Source organism: Caretta caretta, chromosome 5 (genome assembly GCF_965140235.1).
Source record: "Caretta caretta isolate rCarCar2 chromosome 5, rCarCar1.hap1, whole genome shotgun sequence".
NCBI lineage: Eukaryota > Metazoa > Chordata > Testudines > Cheloniidae > Caretta > Caretta caretta.
The window spans coordinates 90,500,554-90,514,231 of record NC_134210.1 but is presented as its reverse complement, the minus strand read 5'-3'; the positions used below and the strand labels follow the sequence as shown (position 1 = coordinate 90,514,231).

General features: G+C 43.1%; 1 protein-coding gene across 27 annotated transcripts in view; it reads left to right on the top strand.

The window, feature by feature from the left end:
* AOPEP (aminopeptidase O (putative)) overlaps window positions 1-13,678 on the top strand; it is a 412,311-nt gene that overhangs the window by 236,357 nt on the left and 162,276 nt on the right. For 26 of the 27 annotated variants that reach the window (XR_012668547.1, XR_012668548.1, XM_075128662.1 and 23 more), the window contains one exon: window positions 5,934-5,977. The exons of the other annotated variant lie outside the window; for it this stretch is intronic. Coding sequence is in view for 24 of the 26 variants with exons in the window: in XM_075128662.1 (XP_074984763.1) it covers window positions 5,934-5,977 (44 nt within the window). In the remaining 2 variants the exon portion in view is untranslated. The remainder of the gene's footprint in view (window positions 1-5,933; window positions 5,978-13,678) is intronic. 27 annotated transcript variants of the gene reach the window in all.

Sequence of the window (13,678 nt, the reverse complement as noted above, 5' to 3'; positions counted from 1 at the left end):
AGTGACTGCTAAAGGTGGCCTTAAGATTCACTCTGAAAGGAGATTCTTTTTAAAGCCAGGCCCGAAGAAGGGAAGAGACTTGCTGCCTAACTGCTAACTATTTCTATGCAGAGTTACAAGTCTTTGCTGCAGCCAAAGAAGAAAGCTGGGGAAAGCTATTCCATGACTCTAACTGCTCCAGTAAAAGAACAAGCTAGTAGTACTTATACCCATTCTTTAGTCTTGTGTACACTAGGTGCAGCTTTACCTCTTGAGGGAACACTGGGCACCCTAAGGTAGATAAGGTTCCCACTGCTTGCAACTGTTTTGAATACCAGGTCAATTAGACTTCCTTGGAGAAGTTTTAATTGGCACAGAGTAAAAAATACCAATCAGTGTGGAAGACTTGTCTACACTAGGGCTACCAAGTTGTGAACACCAGTGCTCTAGTGTTAGCACCAGCTGGAAGCTTTTTTGGAAATTATAGCAAGAAAGCAAAAAGCTGGCTAATGCCCTTAATTTGACTGCAGGAAAAGTATTGGATTGGGGTAGAAAAAGTCAGCCTTGTTGCAGTTAGATCTACTAGCCTGACAGGAAATCAATTAAGTTAGTGGATTGCATAAATATTGCAAAATGTGGGAAGGTCCCAATGCATTAAGCTATTAGTCATCCTAGCCAGATCATATTGCGGTGGTAGTACTAATTTACTAGTAATCTCCCCTCTCACTCCAATGCTCTGCAGTAAAATGTGAATTGGTAATGTATCCAGCTGTTCTCTCACAAACTGAAACATTTCATGCTTGTTCTCATCCCAGAAGCAAATGTTTGTTGTAGTTTGATAAAAATTTGTTGAGCCATTTTTGAGTTGAGAGTGAATGTCATTTTTCATCTAAGATTTCTCAAGACTCATTTTTTGAATATAATTAATTCAAAGAAGACTTTGTTTTAAAACTTCAAACTTGGCCATGTGATTAGTCAAGATTGAGAAACGTGCTTTTCTTTGTTCGAAGATATTTGATTTTGAAATAATAAAGTTATGGATGTTTTCTTAAAAATGCATCAATCAGAGTGTATTTTCTTACACCAGAAAGACACTGAAGTTTGATCCTTTGAACGGTCATGAGTGTCTATGTTTGGGAATCAGAGGTGGTTGGAATGAGCCACAATGCCATTGCAACACTTCTGGTACTTTCTCGGAAGTTCATTGGGGGCCAAAGCCAAAGTTACTGGAAGGATTGAGTAGGAGTTAGATCTTACCCTTAGGTAGCAATCAGTGTACATTTCTAGACACACACATAAGTAGTATTTTCTATTGGTCCATCTTTGTTGTATAACTATGTAATAAAAATGCAAGGAGGCAGAGTTATGGTTAATTCTGAATTTCTTGACTCTGTGTATTGAGAATCTCAACTTCAATGTTTCATTTGTGTAAGTATTTGGCATTTAATTGTAGCTAGGCATACATGGTAGAAAGTTTTAATTAATTACTTCTAATATTAACTTTTCTTATTCCGGTTCTTTCTTGAATAAGTATTGTATTCTGTCGCCACTGAAGCAATAAGAGGTTTAAAACAAAGGCACAAGTGGTAAATTTAAATGTTGTGTTGTTGTACTTTTACCTTGTCCAAAACAATTGTAAGCGTTCCCAGCATTAAGAGTTCTGAGGAAGAGAGAAAGTAAAATCTCACAGTGCAAATAATTATTTACTTTCTGAATACAAGTCTTGTTTTCAGTGATATTTGTAGTATTTTTCCTAGATGAGAGCTGCAGGTGCAAGGAAATGACTTCAGACGTGAAACATTAATCAGTTTGCTTTTTTCCCTTCGTTTTGATTGCCAGTGCTTAGTATGTTTTTAATCGTAGTTTTTGTTTATTTTAGTTGAAGTAGCAACAGATGAGTAAAGCGAGTCTGGAATCTTTTAGCAGGATTTAAAAATAAATCTTCTGTTTTACTTTCTATGGGAGAATTCATTTAGTAGCTGCTTTGAATTAAAATTTTATAATGAATGGAGTGATGTAGAAATAAATAGAAATGAGTACAAGTTCCTGATTTCACTCGTGCAATTAACTGTACTGTTTAATTTGGTGGTGGAAAAAGAACACACTAGGAATCAAGTTGTTTGCAAAGTTTCATTTTCATATAGTTCCATCTGCTATAATAATAGCCAGGACCTGTACTACTCCCCCATTCTGCTTCGGTTCTAATTTGGTGTGGCACAAAAACAGTCTTGCTTAAAAACAAACAAACAACTCTTTTTAAATCCCAGATTTTGTTATGACAAAGTTTTAAAAGGCAAACTTTCAGTGAATAGAGGCCTAGGTGTACGTATATACATATGCACACTTAGGTATACCCATACAATTACTACAATTTTGTATAATAGGTGGGTATCTACACCTGTAAGTTAATAGTTATGTGTCTGTCTTCCACATTTGTATGAGCAAATGGGCAAGTTGGAGGTGGAAATGTAGACATGCCGGTGTCTGAGCATTTTTGTGCATAGACACTTCTGGATTGCTTTTCAAAGAAATCGGGGTCTAAAATGTATTTATTATACTCTTTGGCCCCAGTCCTGAAAGCTTTTCCATGTTTGAAGACCCTGAGCTTGCCTGAATACTCATTGATGTCAATGGGGCTGGACATAGGCTCAGGGGACCCCCTGTGCAGAGCAGATTGCAGGATTGGAGCCTTTGTTTGCTTTTTGCACTTAATTCTGGTTGGAACACAGAAATAGATGTCAGTTTCACTTAAATCCAGTTAGTTTCATATTCTGATTCTCACATTCACTAACACATTGTTGCCATTTTTTGATTGCTAATACTGTGAAGGGAATATTTATATTCAAACACAACCTACTGAAATTAAAACTTAATGAAATAATCTATTAAAATCAAGTTTTATCAAAATCTTTCTAAAGCAAAACCTACATTTTAGTTCTAAAATATTTGACTATCATTTTAAATCTAATTAATCATGTTATGCTGTGCTCGTAGACTACATTGATTATCTTCCGGTTCACTGCTTTTTAAAGACTTCTTTCTCTGCACATATGCTTGCTATAAACTCTGTGAACATGAACTTTATTTATAATCATACACACAAAAACTATGTTAAAAACATTATTAAGATTGCAAAGTCAAACACTCAAAAGTTAGGAAAAGCAAGAATTAAGGTTGCCTGGATCATTTCCTAACTATTGAGTGCTTGACTTTACAACCCTAATAATGTTGTTTTAATTTAATGTTTTGTGTCTAATTTTCTACATTTAAAAAAAAAACTGAAAAAACATAAATTCCATTGTATGGCATCATCTTGACATCCACATGAGTAATCAGCATGGTAGGACTCACCAGCCAGATCTCTGCTGCTTGAGCTAATAGAGTAACTAATAGCAGTAAAAAGAAAAGGAGTACTTATGGCACCTTAGAGACTGACCAATTTATTTGAGCATAAGCTTTCATGAGCTACAGCTCACTTCATCGGATGCGTCCGATGAAGTGAGCTGTAGCTCACGAAAGCTTATTTTCAAATAAATTGGTTAGTCTCTAAGGTGCCACAAGTACTCCTTTTCTTTTTGCGAATACAGACTAACACGGCTGTTACTCTGAAACCTGTAATAGCAGTAAAAGACTGCAAATCTCTGTGGATGGCACTAGAGGGGAATGAGACACACTTTGCTAGTGAGTTTCACAGATATTTGCAGACAGCAGAGGAATGGTGAGATTCATGAATTCTGGCTCTGGAAAGGAATGTGCCCTAGTGATCACAGACCGTTCTGTCCTCTACCTCCAACTTGTCCTTTTCCCTATCCTGTCTCTTCTCCACCTCTGGCTCCTCATCCCAGTCAATTCTCTTTACCTAGCCAGTCCCCGGACTTCTCATCTCAGTCCCAGACTCCTTAAACACCAGTCCCAGTTATACACCAGAACCCTGGCTCCTCAGCAGATCTGTCTTCTTTATACACCAACACCTTCATCCAGCTCCACTGGTACCCAATCTCCTTGCCCAGCCACTTCTAGCCTTCCTCTTGGCTCCTCATCCCATCTCAGTCTTCCCTCACTTACTGACTTGCAGTCCCCACTCCACCTGTTTCCTTCTCTGGCTCCCAGTCACAGTTTACCACACCATAGTGGTTCTCAAACTTTTGTACTGGTGACCTCTTTCACATAGCAAGCCTCTGAGTGCGACCCCCTTTATAAATTAAAAACACTTTTTAATATATTTAACACCATTATAAATGCTGGAGGCAAAGTGGGGTTTGGGGTGGAGGCTGACAGCTCGTGATCCCCCATATAATAACCTTGTGACCCCCCTGAGGGGTCCCGACTCCCAGTTTGAGAACTCCTGCCAGAGGGAAATGGGTGGTGCCTTTATCATCACCTACTGTAGAATATAGTGTAGATGCTAATTTGGGGTTACCCTTCTTTGTAGTTCTAAATACCTATTTTTAGAACCCTGAAATACATGCGTTATAAACTTCAATTCTAAATCAAATATTTGTATAATACTTACAGAACAATAGAAGCATCCTAATTTCAAGGAAGATTGTAAAATGATAGCTATTGCTTTATTGTTAATAGATGGATATGCATTGTCTTTCTTCTTCTTAATTTCCTCTCATTATCTTCTTGGAAAACCAAGAAGAGTCTGAATCAAAAAGTAGAGATTTTTTGTCTCACAGTAACTGAGACTATAATATATACAATGTGAAAACACAAGTAGGACAAGAGATATCAGCTAATAATAGGTTATAAAACACTGATGAGATAGCAGATCAAGGGATCTGGCTAGATTAACATTTGAAGTTATTCAATGCCATTTATATAGAATGAATACTTTCAGTCAGATTTGTATCATCCCTGTCACAGCTGTAATGATGCCAAAAAATGGTAAAATCTTTTGGACAACAGTACTGACCTGGCTTGAATTTGACCTTATTTAAAGTGGAAAGGTTTATTCCATTACTGATGCTTTGAACTATGTACTCCCTCTCCTTTAACAATGTGATCAGTATTCAGCAAAACAGGGTCATTATTGAATACCCCCATTCTCTAGGAATCAAACTTTCTGCCTTCAATACAATGCTCTTTGCCAAGGGAGCAAGAGCTCACTTTCCGGAATCATACTAAGCAATCTGTTCTGCAATGCACAGCATCACTAGGCTAATAGACCTGTCCCCAGTAAGATACTTTTAATATTAACAAACTTGATTTACTGCTAGTTAAAAATAGACGATAAAAATGGAGAGTTATTTTTAATAATGCTTCTCTCCTGAAAGCTATTTGTAGGAGCCCAAGTAGTTAGTGTGTTGTATCAAAGTGATTGTTATAAAGACTGAGATTATGTTTAAAGAGATGAGTGCCAGAATACCTCTGGTATGCCAAGGGTAACTTTATAAAGAGAATGAACTGTATTATTCTAGGCAGGGCTGGTTGCAACACCTATTATTAAGGTTGCCTGACACTTCAAGGATGTGCCTTTTTTGGGGAAAAAAGTATGTGAATATGTAATTAAAGACTATATCATAATGCAGACACACCAGGAAGCTAAAGTAAGGTTGCACAGGCAGCCTTAATTTCAGCATTCTTAACTTTTCCTAAGTTTTGGGTGCTAGAATTTGGAACCTTAATTAAAGTTCTTTTAATGTAGTTTTGTTGTGGTATGCAATAGATTCAATAAAGTCAGAATGTAGGATTGTGTTAAAACAGTGAGCAGTATTTTCAGGTTCTTTTTCTTCTAACTTGTAAAACCTTTCAGCTTGACTGGGTTGGAAAACTGACAGACAAAATATATATTGTCTAAACAATTGAACAAAGTAATAATATAGATGAAACATAAATTTCTTCCTTATCGTTCTCCTATCTGCAGCTGTTTAAATTCTATTGCTAGTGACATAGACAGACTGTAATCTTTTATAGAGATATTCATTGTGGTGCTTTTGTTCCTTTTCCAGGATTTTCTTTACATGCTGCTGGAGGACATCCCAGAACAAAAAGGGTATGTGAGAATCAGGTTAGAAAAGATAAAGGAAGGGGAGTAAAAATCAGCAGTAAATAAGAGTTGTGCCAACTGGAGATGTCAGTAGGGTGGTTCTAATATCACACACACACCCTGACAGGAAAGGTAAGCATAAAGCTATGTTAATACTGAGGATACATCACACTTATGTAGCACCTAAACATTAAAGAATTAGGTGCCTGACTGTCTTATACACCCTTGAACATTTTCCCCCAATTGACTTGCCCAAGCTTACAGAAGGAAGTCTGTACCAGAGCTTTGAATAATCTCTGTTCTGTACTTTAGCTACAAAATCACCCATCCGTAAAACCATATAACTGCCAGTGTCCAAATACTGGGTCAAATTTTTCTATCCTTACTCAAGTACAAGTACAGCGTACTCCATGAGTAATCCCCATTGTCTCCTCCTCGAATAATCCCCATTGTCTCCAGTGGGACTTCTTGAGGACTAAGGTACTGTTCAAAGTGTGTAAGGGGATCAGAAGCTGACTCATAGTTATATAATGGATAACAGCAGTTCAGCCTGCAACAAACAAAAAATTGATCTTGTGAAAAGTAAACAGAAGATGTTGCTTGGTATTTTAGACAGCCAAAGGAAAAACAGAAATGGAAGAAATATTGTTGGCTATAGCTGGTAAAGCCTATTGGCCAAGGTAGCTCTCTGAGCCCTGGTCTACACTAGGACTTTAGGTCGAATTTAGCAGCGTTAAATGGATTTAAACCTGCACCCGTCCACACAATGAAGCCCTTTATTTCGACTTAAAGGGCTCTTAAAATCGATTTCCTTACTCCACCCCTGACAAGTGGATTAGCGCTTAAATCGACATTGCCGGCTCGAATTTGGGGTACTGTGGACACAATTCGATGGTATTGGCCTCCGGGAGCTATCCCAGAGTGCTCCATTCTGACCGCTCTGGACAGCGCTCTCAACTCAGATGCACTGGCCAGGTAGACAGGAAAAGAACCGCGAACTTTTGAATCTCATTTCCTGTTTGGCCAGCGTGGCAAGCTGCAGGTGACCATGCAGAGCTCATCAGCAGAGGTGACCATGATGGAGTCCCAGAATCGCAAAAGAGCTCCAGCATGGACCAAACGGGAGGTACGGGATCTGATCGCTGTTTGGGGAGAGGAATCCGTGCTATCAGAACTCCGTTCCAGTTTTCGAAATGCCAAAACCTTTGTCAAAATCTCCCAGGGCATGAAGGACAGAGGCCATAACAGGGACCCGAAGCAGTGCCGCGTGAAACTGAAGGAGCTGAGGCAAGCCTACCAGAAAACCAGAGAGGCGAACAGCCGCTCTGGGTCAGAGCCCCAAACATGCCGCTTCTATGATGAGCTGCATGCCATTTTAGGGGGTTCAGCCACCACTACCCCAGCCGTGTTGTTTGACTCCTTCAATGGAGATGGAGGCAATACGGAAGTAGGTTTTGGGGACGAAGAAGATGATGAGGAGGAGGTTGTAGATAGCTCACAGCAAGCAAGCAGAGAAACCGGTTTTCCCGACAGCCAGGAACTGTTTCTCACCCTAGACCTGGAGCCAGTACCCCCCGAACCCACCCAAGGCTGCCTCCTGGACTCAGCAGGCGGAGAAGGGACCTCTGGTGAGTGTACCTTTTAAAATGCTATACATGGTTTAAAAGCAAGCATGTGAAAGGATTACTTTGCCCTGGCATTTGCGGTTCTGCCTTTGCAAAAGGTTTCTGGGGAGGGCAGCCTTATTTCGTCCTTCATGGTAGGACACTTTACCACTCCAGGCCAGCAACACGTACTGGGGAATCACTGTAGAACAAAGCATTGCAGTGTATGTTTGCTGGCATTCAACCAAAATCCGTTCACGCGGTGGGAGGAGGCAAAATGCGACCTTGTAACGAAAGCACATGTGCTATGTATGTAATGTTAACAGCAAGGTTTACCCTGAAAGAGTGTAGCGACTGTTTTATAAAATGTGTCTTTTTAAATACCGCTGTCCCTTTTTTTTTCTCCACCAGCTGCATGTGTTTCAATGATCACAGGATCTTCTCCTTCCCAGAGGCTAGTGAAGCTTAGAAAGAAAAAAAAACGCACTCGCGATGAAATGTTCTCCGAGCTCATGCTGTCCTCCCACACTGACAGAGCACAGACGAATGCGTGGAGGCAAATAATGTCAGAGTGCAGGAAAGCACAAAATGACCGGGAGGAGAGGTGGAGGGCTGAAGAGAGTAAGTGGCGGGCTGAAGACAGGGCTGAAGCTCAAAGGTGGCGGCAGCGTGATGAGAGGAGGCAGGATTCAATGCTGAGGCTGCTGCAGGACCTAACCAGTATGCTCCAGTGTATGGTTGAGCTGCAGCAAAGGCAGCTGGAGCACAGACTGCCACTGCAGCCCCTCTGTAACCAACCGCCCTCCTCCCCAAGTTCCATAGCCTCCACACCCAGACGCCCAAGAACGCGGTGGGGGGGCCTCCGGCCAACCAGCCACTCCCCCACAGAGGATTGCCCAAAAAAAAGAAGGCTGTCATTCAATAAATTTTAAAGTTGTAAACTTTTAAAGTGCTGTGCTTAAAGTGCTGTGTGGCATTTTCCTTCCCTCCTCCACCACCCCTCCTGGGATACCTTGGTAGTCATCCCCCTATTTGTGTGATGAATGAATAACGAATGCATGAATGTGAAGCAACAATGACTTTATTGGCTCTGCAAGCAATGATTAAAGGGAGGAGGGGAGGGTGGTTAGCTTACAGGGAAGTAGAGTGAACCAAGGGGCGGGTGGGGGTTCATCAAGGAGAAACAAACAGAACTTTCACACCGTAGCCTGGCCAGTCATGAAACTGTTTTTCAAAGCTTCTCTGATGCGTACCGCGCCCTCCTGTGCTCTTCTAACCGCCCTGGTGTCTGGCTGCGCGTAACCAGCAGCCAGGCGATTTGCCTCAACCTCCCACCCCGCCATAAACGTCTCCCCCTTACTCTCACAGATATTGTGGAGCACACAGCAAGCAGTAATAACAGTGGGAATATTGGTTTCGCTGAGGTCTAAGCGAGTCAGTAAACTGCGCCAGCGCGCCTTTAAACATCCAAATGCACATTCTACCACCATTCTGCACTTGCTCAGCCTGTAGTTGAACAGCTCCTGACCACTGTCCAGGCTGCCTGTGTATGGCTTCATGAGCCATGGCATTAAGGGGTAGGCTGGGTCCCCAAGGATACATATAGGCATTTCAACATCCCCAACAGTTATTTTCTGGTCTGGGAATAAAGTCCCTTCCTGCAGCTTTTGAAACAGACCAGAGTTCCTGAAGATGCGAGCATCATGCACCTTTCCCGGCCATCCCACGTTGATGTTGGTGAAACGTCCCTTGTGATCCACCAGAGCTTGCAGCACTATCGAAAAGTACCCCTTGCAGTTTATGTACTCGGCGGCTTGGTGCTCCGGTGCCAAGATAGGGATATGGGTTCCGTCTATGGCCCCACCACAGTTAGGGAATCCCATTGCAGCAAAGCCATCCACTATGACCTGCACATTTCCCAGGGTCACTACCCTTGATATCAGCAGATCTTTGATTGCGTGGGCTACTTGCATCACAGCAGCCCCCACAGTAGATTTGCCCACTCCAAATTGATTCCCAACTGACCGGTAGCTGTCTGGCGTTGCAAGCTTCCACAGGGCTATCGCCACTCGCTTCTCAACTGTGAGGGCTGCTCTCATCTTGGTATTCATGCGCTTCAGGGCAGGGGAAAGCAAGTCACAAAGTTCCATGAAAGTGCCCTTACGCATGCGAAAGTTTCGTAGCCACTGGGAATCGTCCCAGACCTGCAACACTATGCGGTCCCACCAGTCTGTGCTTGTTTCCCGAGCCCAGAATCGGCGTTCCACAGCATGAACCTGCCCCATTAGCACCATGATGCATGCATTGTCAGGGCCCATGCTTTCAGAGAAATCTGTGTCCATGTCCTGATCACTCACGGGACCGCGCTGATGTCGCCTCCTCGCCCGGTATCGCGTTGCCATGTTCTGGTGCTGCATATACTGCTGGATAATGCGTGTGGTGGTTAATGTGCTCCTAATTGCCAAAGTGAGCTGAGCGGGCTCCATGCTTGCCGTGGTATGGCGTCCGCACAGAAAAAAGGCGCGGAACGATTGTCTGCCGTTGCTCTGACGGAGGGAGGGGCGACTGACGACACGGCTTACAGGGTTGGCTTCAGGGAGCTAAAATCAACAAAGGGGGTGCCTGTACATCAAGGAGTATTTCAGGCAGGACTGCACGGAGGGTTCCAATAAGAAATGGTGCACCTAAGTTATCGTTCTTATTGGAACAAGGAGGTTAGCCTGGCCTCTGATTGATACATGGCTAGATTTACCTCGCTGCACCTTCTCTGTGAGTGACTGCAGTGTGACCTAGAGGAATGAGTCCCCTAGACAGGGGAGGAGGCAAATGAGTACAAAACAAATCTGGTCTATTTCTTGTTTTGACCCACTCCATCTATCTTTTACATCTTGGCTGGCAGCAGACGGTGCAGAAGGACTGCATGCCATCCACATCTCATGGCTGCTCGGCAGAAGATGGTACAGTACGACTGCTAGCCATCCCCATCTCTTGCCTGCCTGGCAGAAGATGGTGCAATACGACTGCTAGCAATCCTCATCTCTTGCCTGCCTGGCAGAAGATGGTACAGTACGACTGCTAGCAGTCCGTATCGCCTGCCCGCTCACCATAAGACGGTTCAATAGGACTGACTGCAGGACTAAAGAGAATGACCTGGTCAAGTCACTCCAAATTTAGTCCCTGCGCCCATGTCTGCCCAGGCGCTCCCAGCCGACGCGGCCAGGAGCACCTCGGACACGATGAGGACGACTACCAGTCGTATTGCACCGTCTGCTGCCAGAAGGCAAGGGGTTGCTGCTACTGTGCAGCAAAGCCGTACCGCGTCTGCCAGCACCCAGGAGACATAGGGTGACGGTTACCTGAGCGGGCTCCATGCTTGCTGTGGTATGGCGTCTGCACAGGTAACTCAGGAAAAAAGGCGCGAAATGATTGTCTGCCCTTGCTTTCACGGAGGGAGGGAGGGAACGGGGGCCTGACGACACGTACCCAGAACCACCCGCGACAATGTTTTAGCCCCATCAGAGTGCTCCATTGTGACTGCTCTGGACAGCACTCTCAGATGCCCGATTGTTTGCCATTGCTCTGACGGAGGGAGGGGCGCTTACAGGGTTGGCTTCAGGGAGCTAAAATCAACAAAGGGGGTGGCTTTACATCAAGGAGTATTTCAGGCAGGACTTCACGGAGGGTTCCAATAAGAAATGGTGCACCTAAGTTATTGTCCTTATTGGAGCAAGAAGGTTAGCCTGGCCTCTGATTGATACATGGCTAGATTTACCTCGCTGCACCTTCTCTGTAAGTGACTGCAGTGTGATCTAGAAGAATGAGTCCCCTAGACAGGGGAGGGGGGGAAGCAAATGAGTACAAAACAAATCTGGTCTATTTCTTGTTTTGACCCACTCCATCTATCTTTTACATCTTTGGCTGGCAGCAGACGGTGCAGAAGGACTGCATGCCATCCACATCTCATGGCTGCTCGGCAGAAGATGGTACAGTACGACTGCTAGCAGTCCGTATCGCCTGCCCGCTCACCATAAGACGGTTCAATAGGACTGACTGCAGGACTAAAGAGAATGACCTGGTCAAGTCACTCCAAATTTAGTCCCTGTGCCCATGTCTGCCCAGGCGCTCCTGATCGACCTCACAGAGGCGACCAGGAGCACCTCAGACATGACGATGACGGCTACCAGTCGTACTGTACCGTCTGCTGCCACAAGGCAAGGGGTTGCTGCTACTGTGTAGCAATGCCGTACCGCGTCTGCCAGCACCCAGGAGACATAGGGTGAGACATAGCCTGAGCGGGCTCCATGCTTGCCATGGTATGGCGTCTGCACAGGTAACTCAGGAAAAAAGGCGCGAAATGATTGTCTGCCCTTGCTTTCACGGGGGGAGGGAGGGAACGGGGGGCTGACGATATGTACCCAGAACCACCCGTGACAATGTTTTAGCCCCATCAGGCATTGGGATCTCAACCCAGAATTCCAATGGGCAGCGGAGACTGCGGGAACTGTGGGATAGCTACCCACAGTGCAACGCTCCGGAAGTCGATGCTTGCCTCGGTACTGTGGAAGCGCTCCGCCGAGTTAATGCACTTAATGCACTTAGAGCATTTTCTGTGGGGACACACACACTCGAATTTATAAAACCGATTTCTAAAAAACCGACTTCTATAAATTCGACCTTATTCCGTAGTGTAGACATACCCTGAGATATTTGCACAAATCCCACTGTTGTCAGTGAAAGTTGCATACATGTATCTGAATGTCAGTGTCCCTTCATACAGTCAATTAATTTTTCCATTTATAAACTGTCATAACTGCTTGGATCACTGTTTAATCAGAAGGTCTGGAAGTCTTAATTCTCTTGTTCTTGTATATTCAGCTGCTAAAAGTATCTGAGAAACTTCAGATTAAACCTGCTTCATAATGAGCAGTATGTTAGATCCAGTATCAACATTACAAAGTCTCTCAGGAGTTTTATACCTCATGATAGGGGGAGTAATAATTTGATAACTAGTGTGTCTTCCAACTGCCAACTCTCAACCATTTTGAGAACACAAGTTAGAAATATTGCCAAGTTTTATCAAGTTTGAAGTGTTTTATAAAAAATGTTTACGTTTCAACCAAGAAAAATGATATTACCAAGCACCCTTTTTTTCCTTTTTGGTGTCATTGACTTTTATTTTCCATAGTCATAAATATGGAGGAGAGAGAACGATGTATTTTATTGTAAAGGGGTTAATTATTCCATAAGGTCCTGTAAAATATTTGGGAGCTGGTTTGACCATAAACTGCTTTGTTTTTTGCAAGGTGGTCAAAATAAAATGTGTTTGAATCATTTTACTGATCACAGTTCTGCTGTGTATTCGAAATAAAGGGCCAGTACACTCTGCACGCTGGATGAGACATATGACTTTCGCCAGTCTGTTCCACCCCCTACCGTATTTTCATGGCCTAGGATCATTGGAGATAATAGAGTGAGGGAGATAAAGGGGATGTCCCCTGTTGACCACCAACAAACATTTGCATTAGCATCTTGACAATTATCATATTTTCAGTTGAATGCAAGTCAACTACCAAAGAGGTATGTGTAGTAAATGTAGTGTAGGGGGATACGTGTTCTTAAATACGTGGACATTTTGTAGATACTGGCTTTTCAAAGGTTATGTATTTGCTTCACACCTTGGAGAGTCCAAGAAAAGATGATGGAAATGAAACTTTCAATTTCTGCTATTCTTTCATATCCCAGAACTTGTGAGCTACTGAGCATCCTCATTTCCCATGTAAGTCAGGATGTTTAAGTACCTTGTAAGGTGGGTCCCCCAAAGGCATTGTGAATGTGCTACTGTAACCTAGGGGTTAAATATTAGCTATTTACAAATTGTCTCTAAGTAGATTATTTGTTATGTTGCATCATGAGTTTAATATCTAGCAGAAAAAGATATGACATGATCCAATGGTGGGAAGTTGAAGCTTGACAAATTTAGACTGGAAATCAGGCATACATTTTAAACAGTGAGAATAATTAATCATTGGAAGATTTTACCAAAGGTCATGGTGGACTCTCCATCTCTGACAATTTTTGAAACAAGATTGCATGTTTTTCTAAA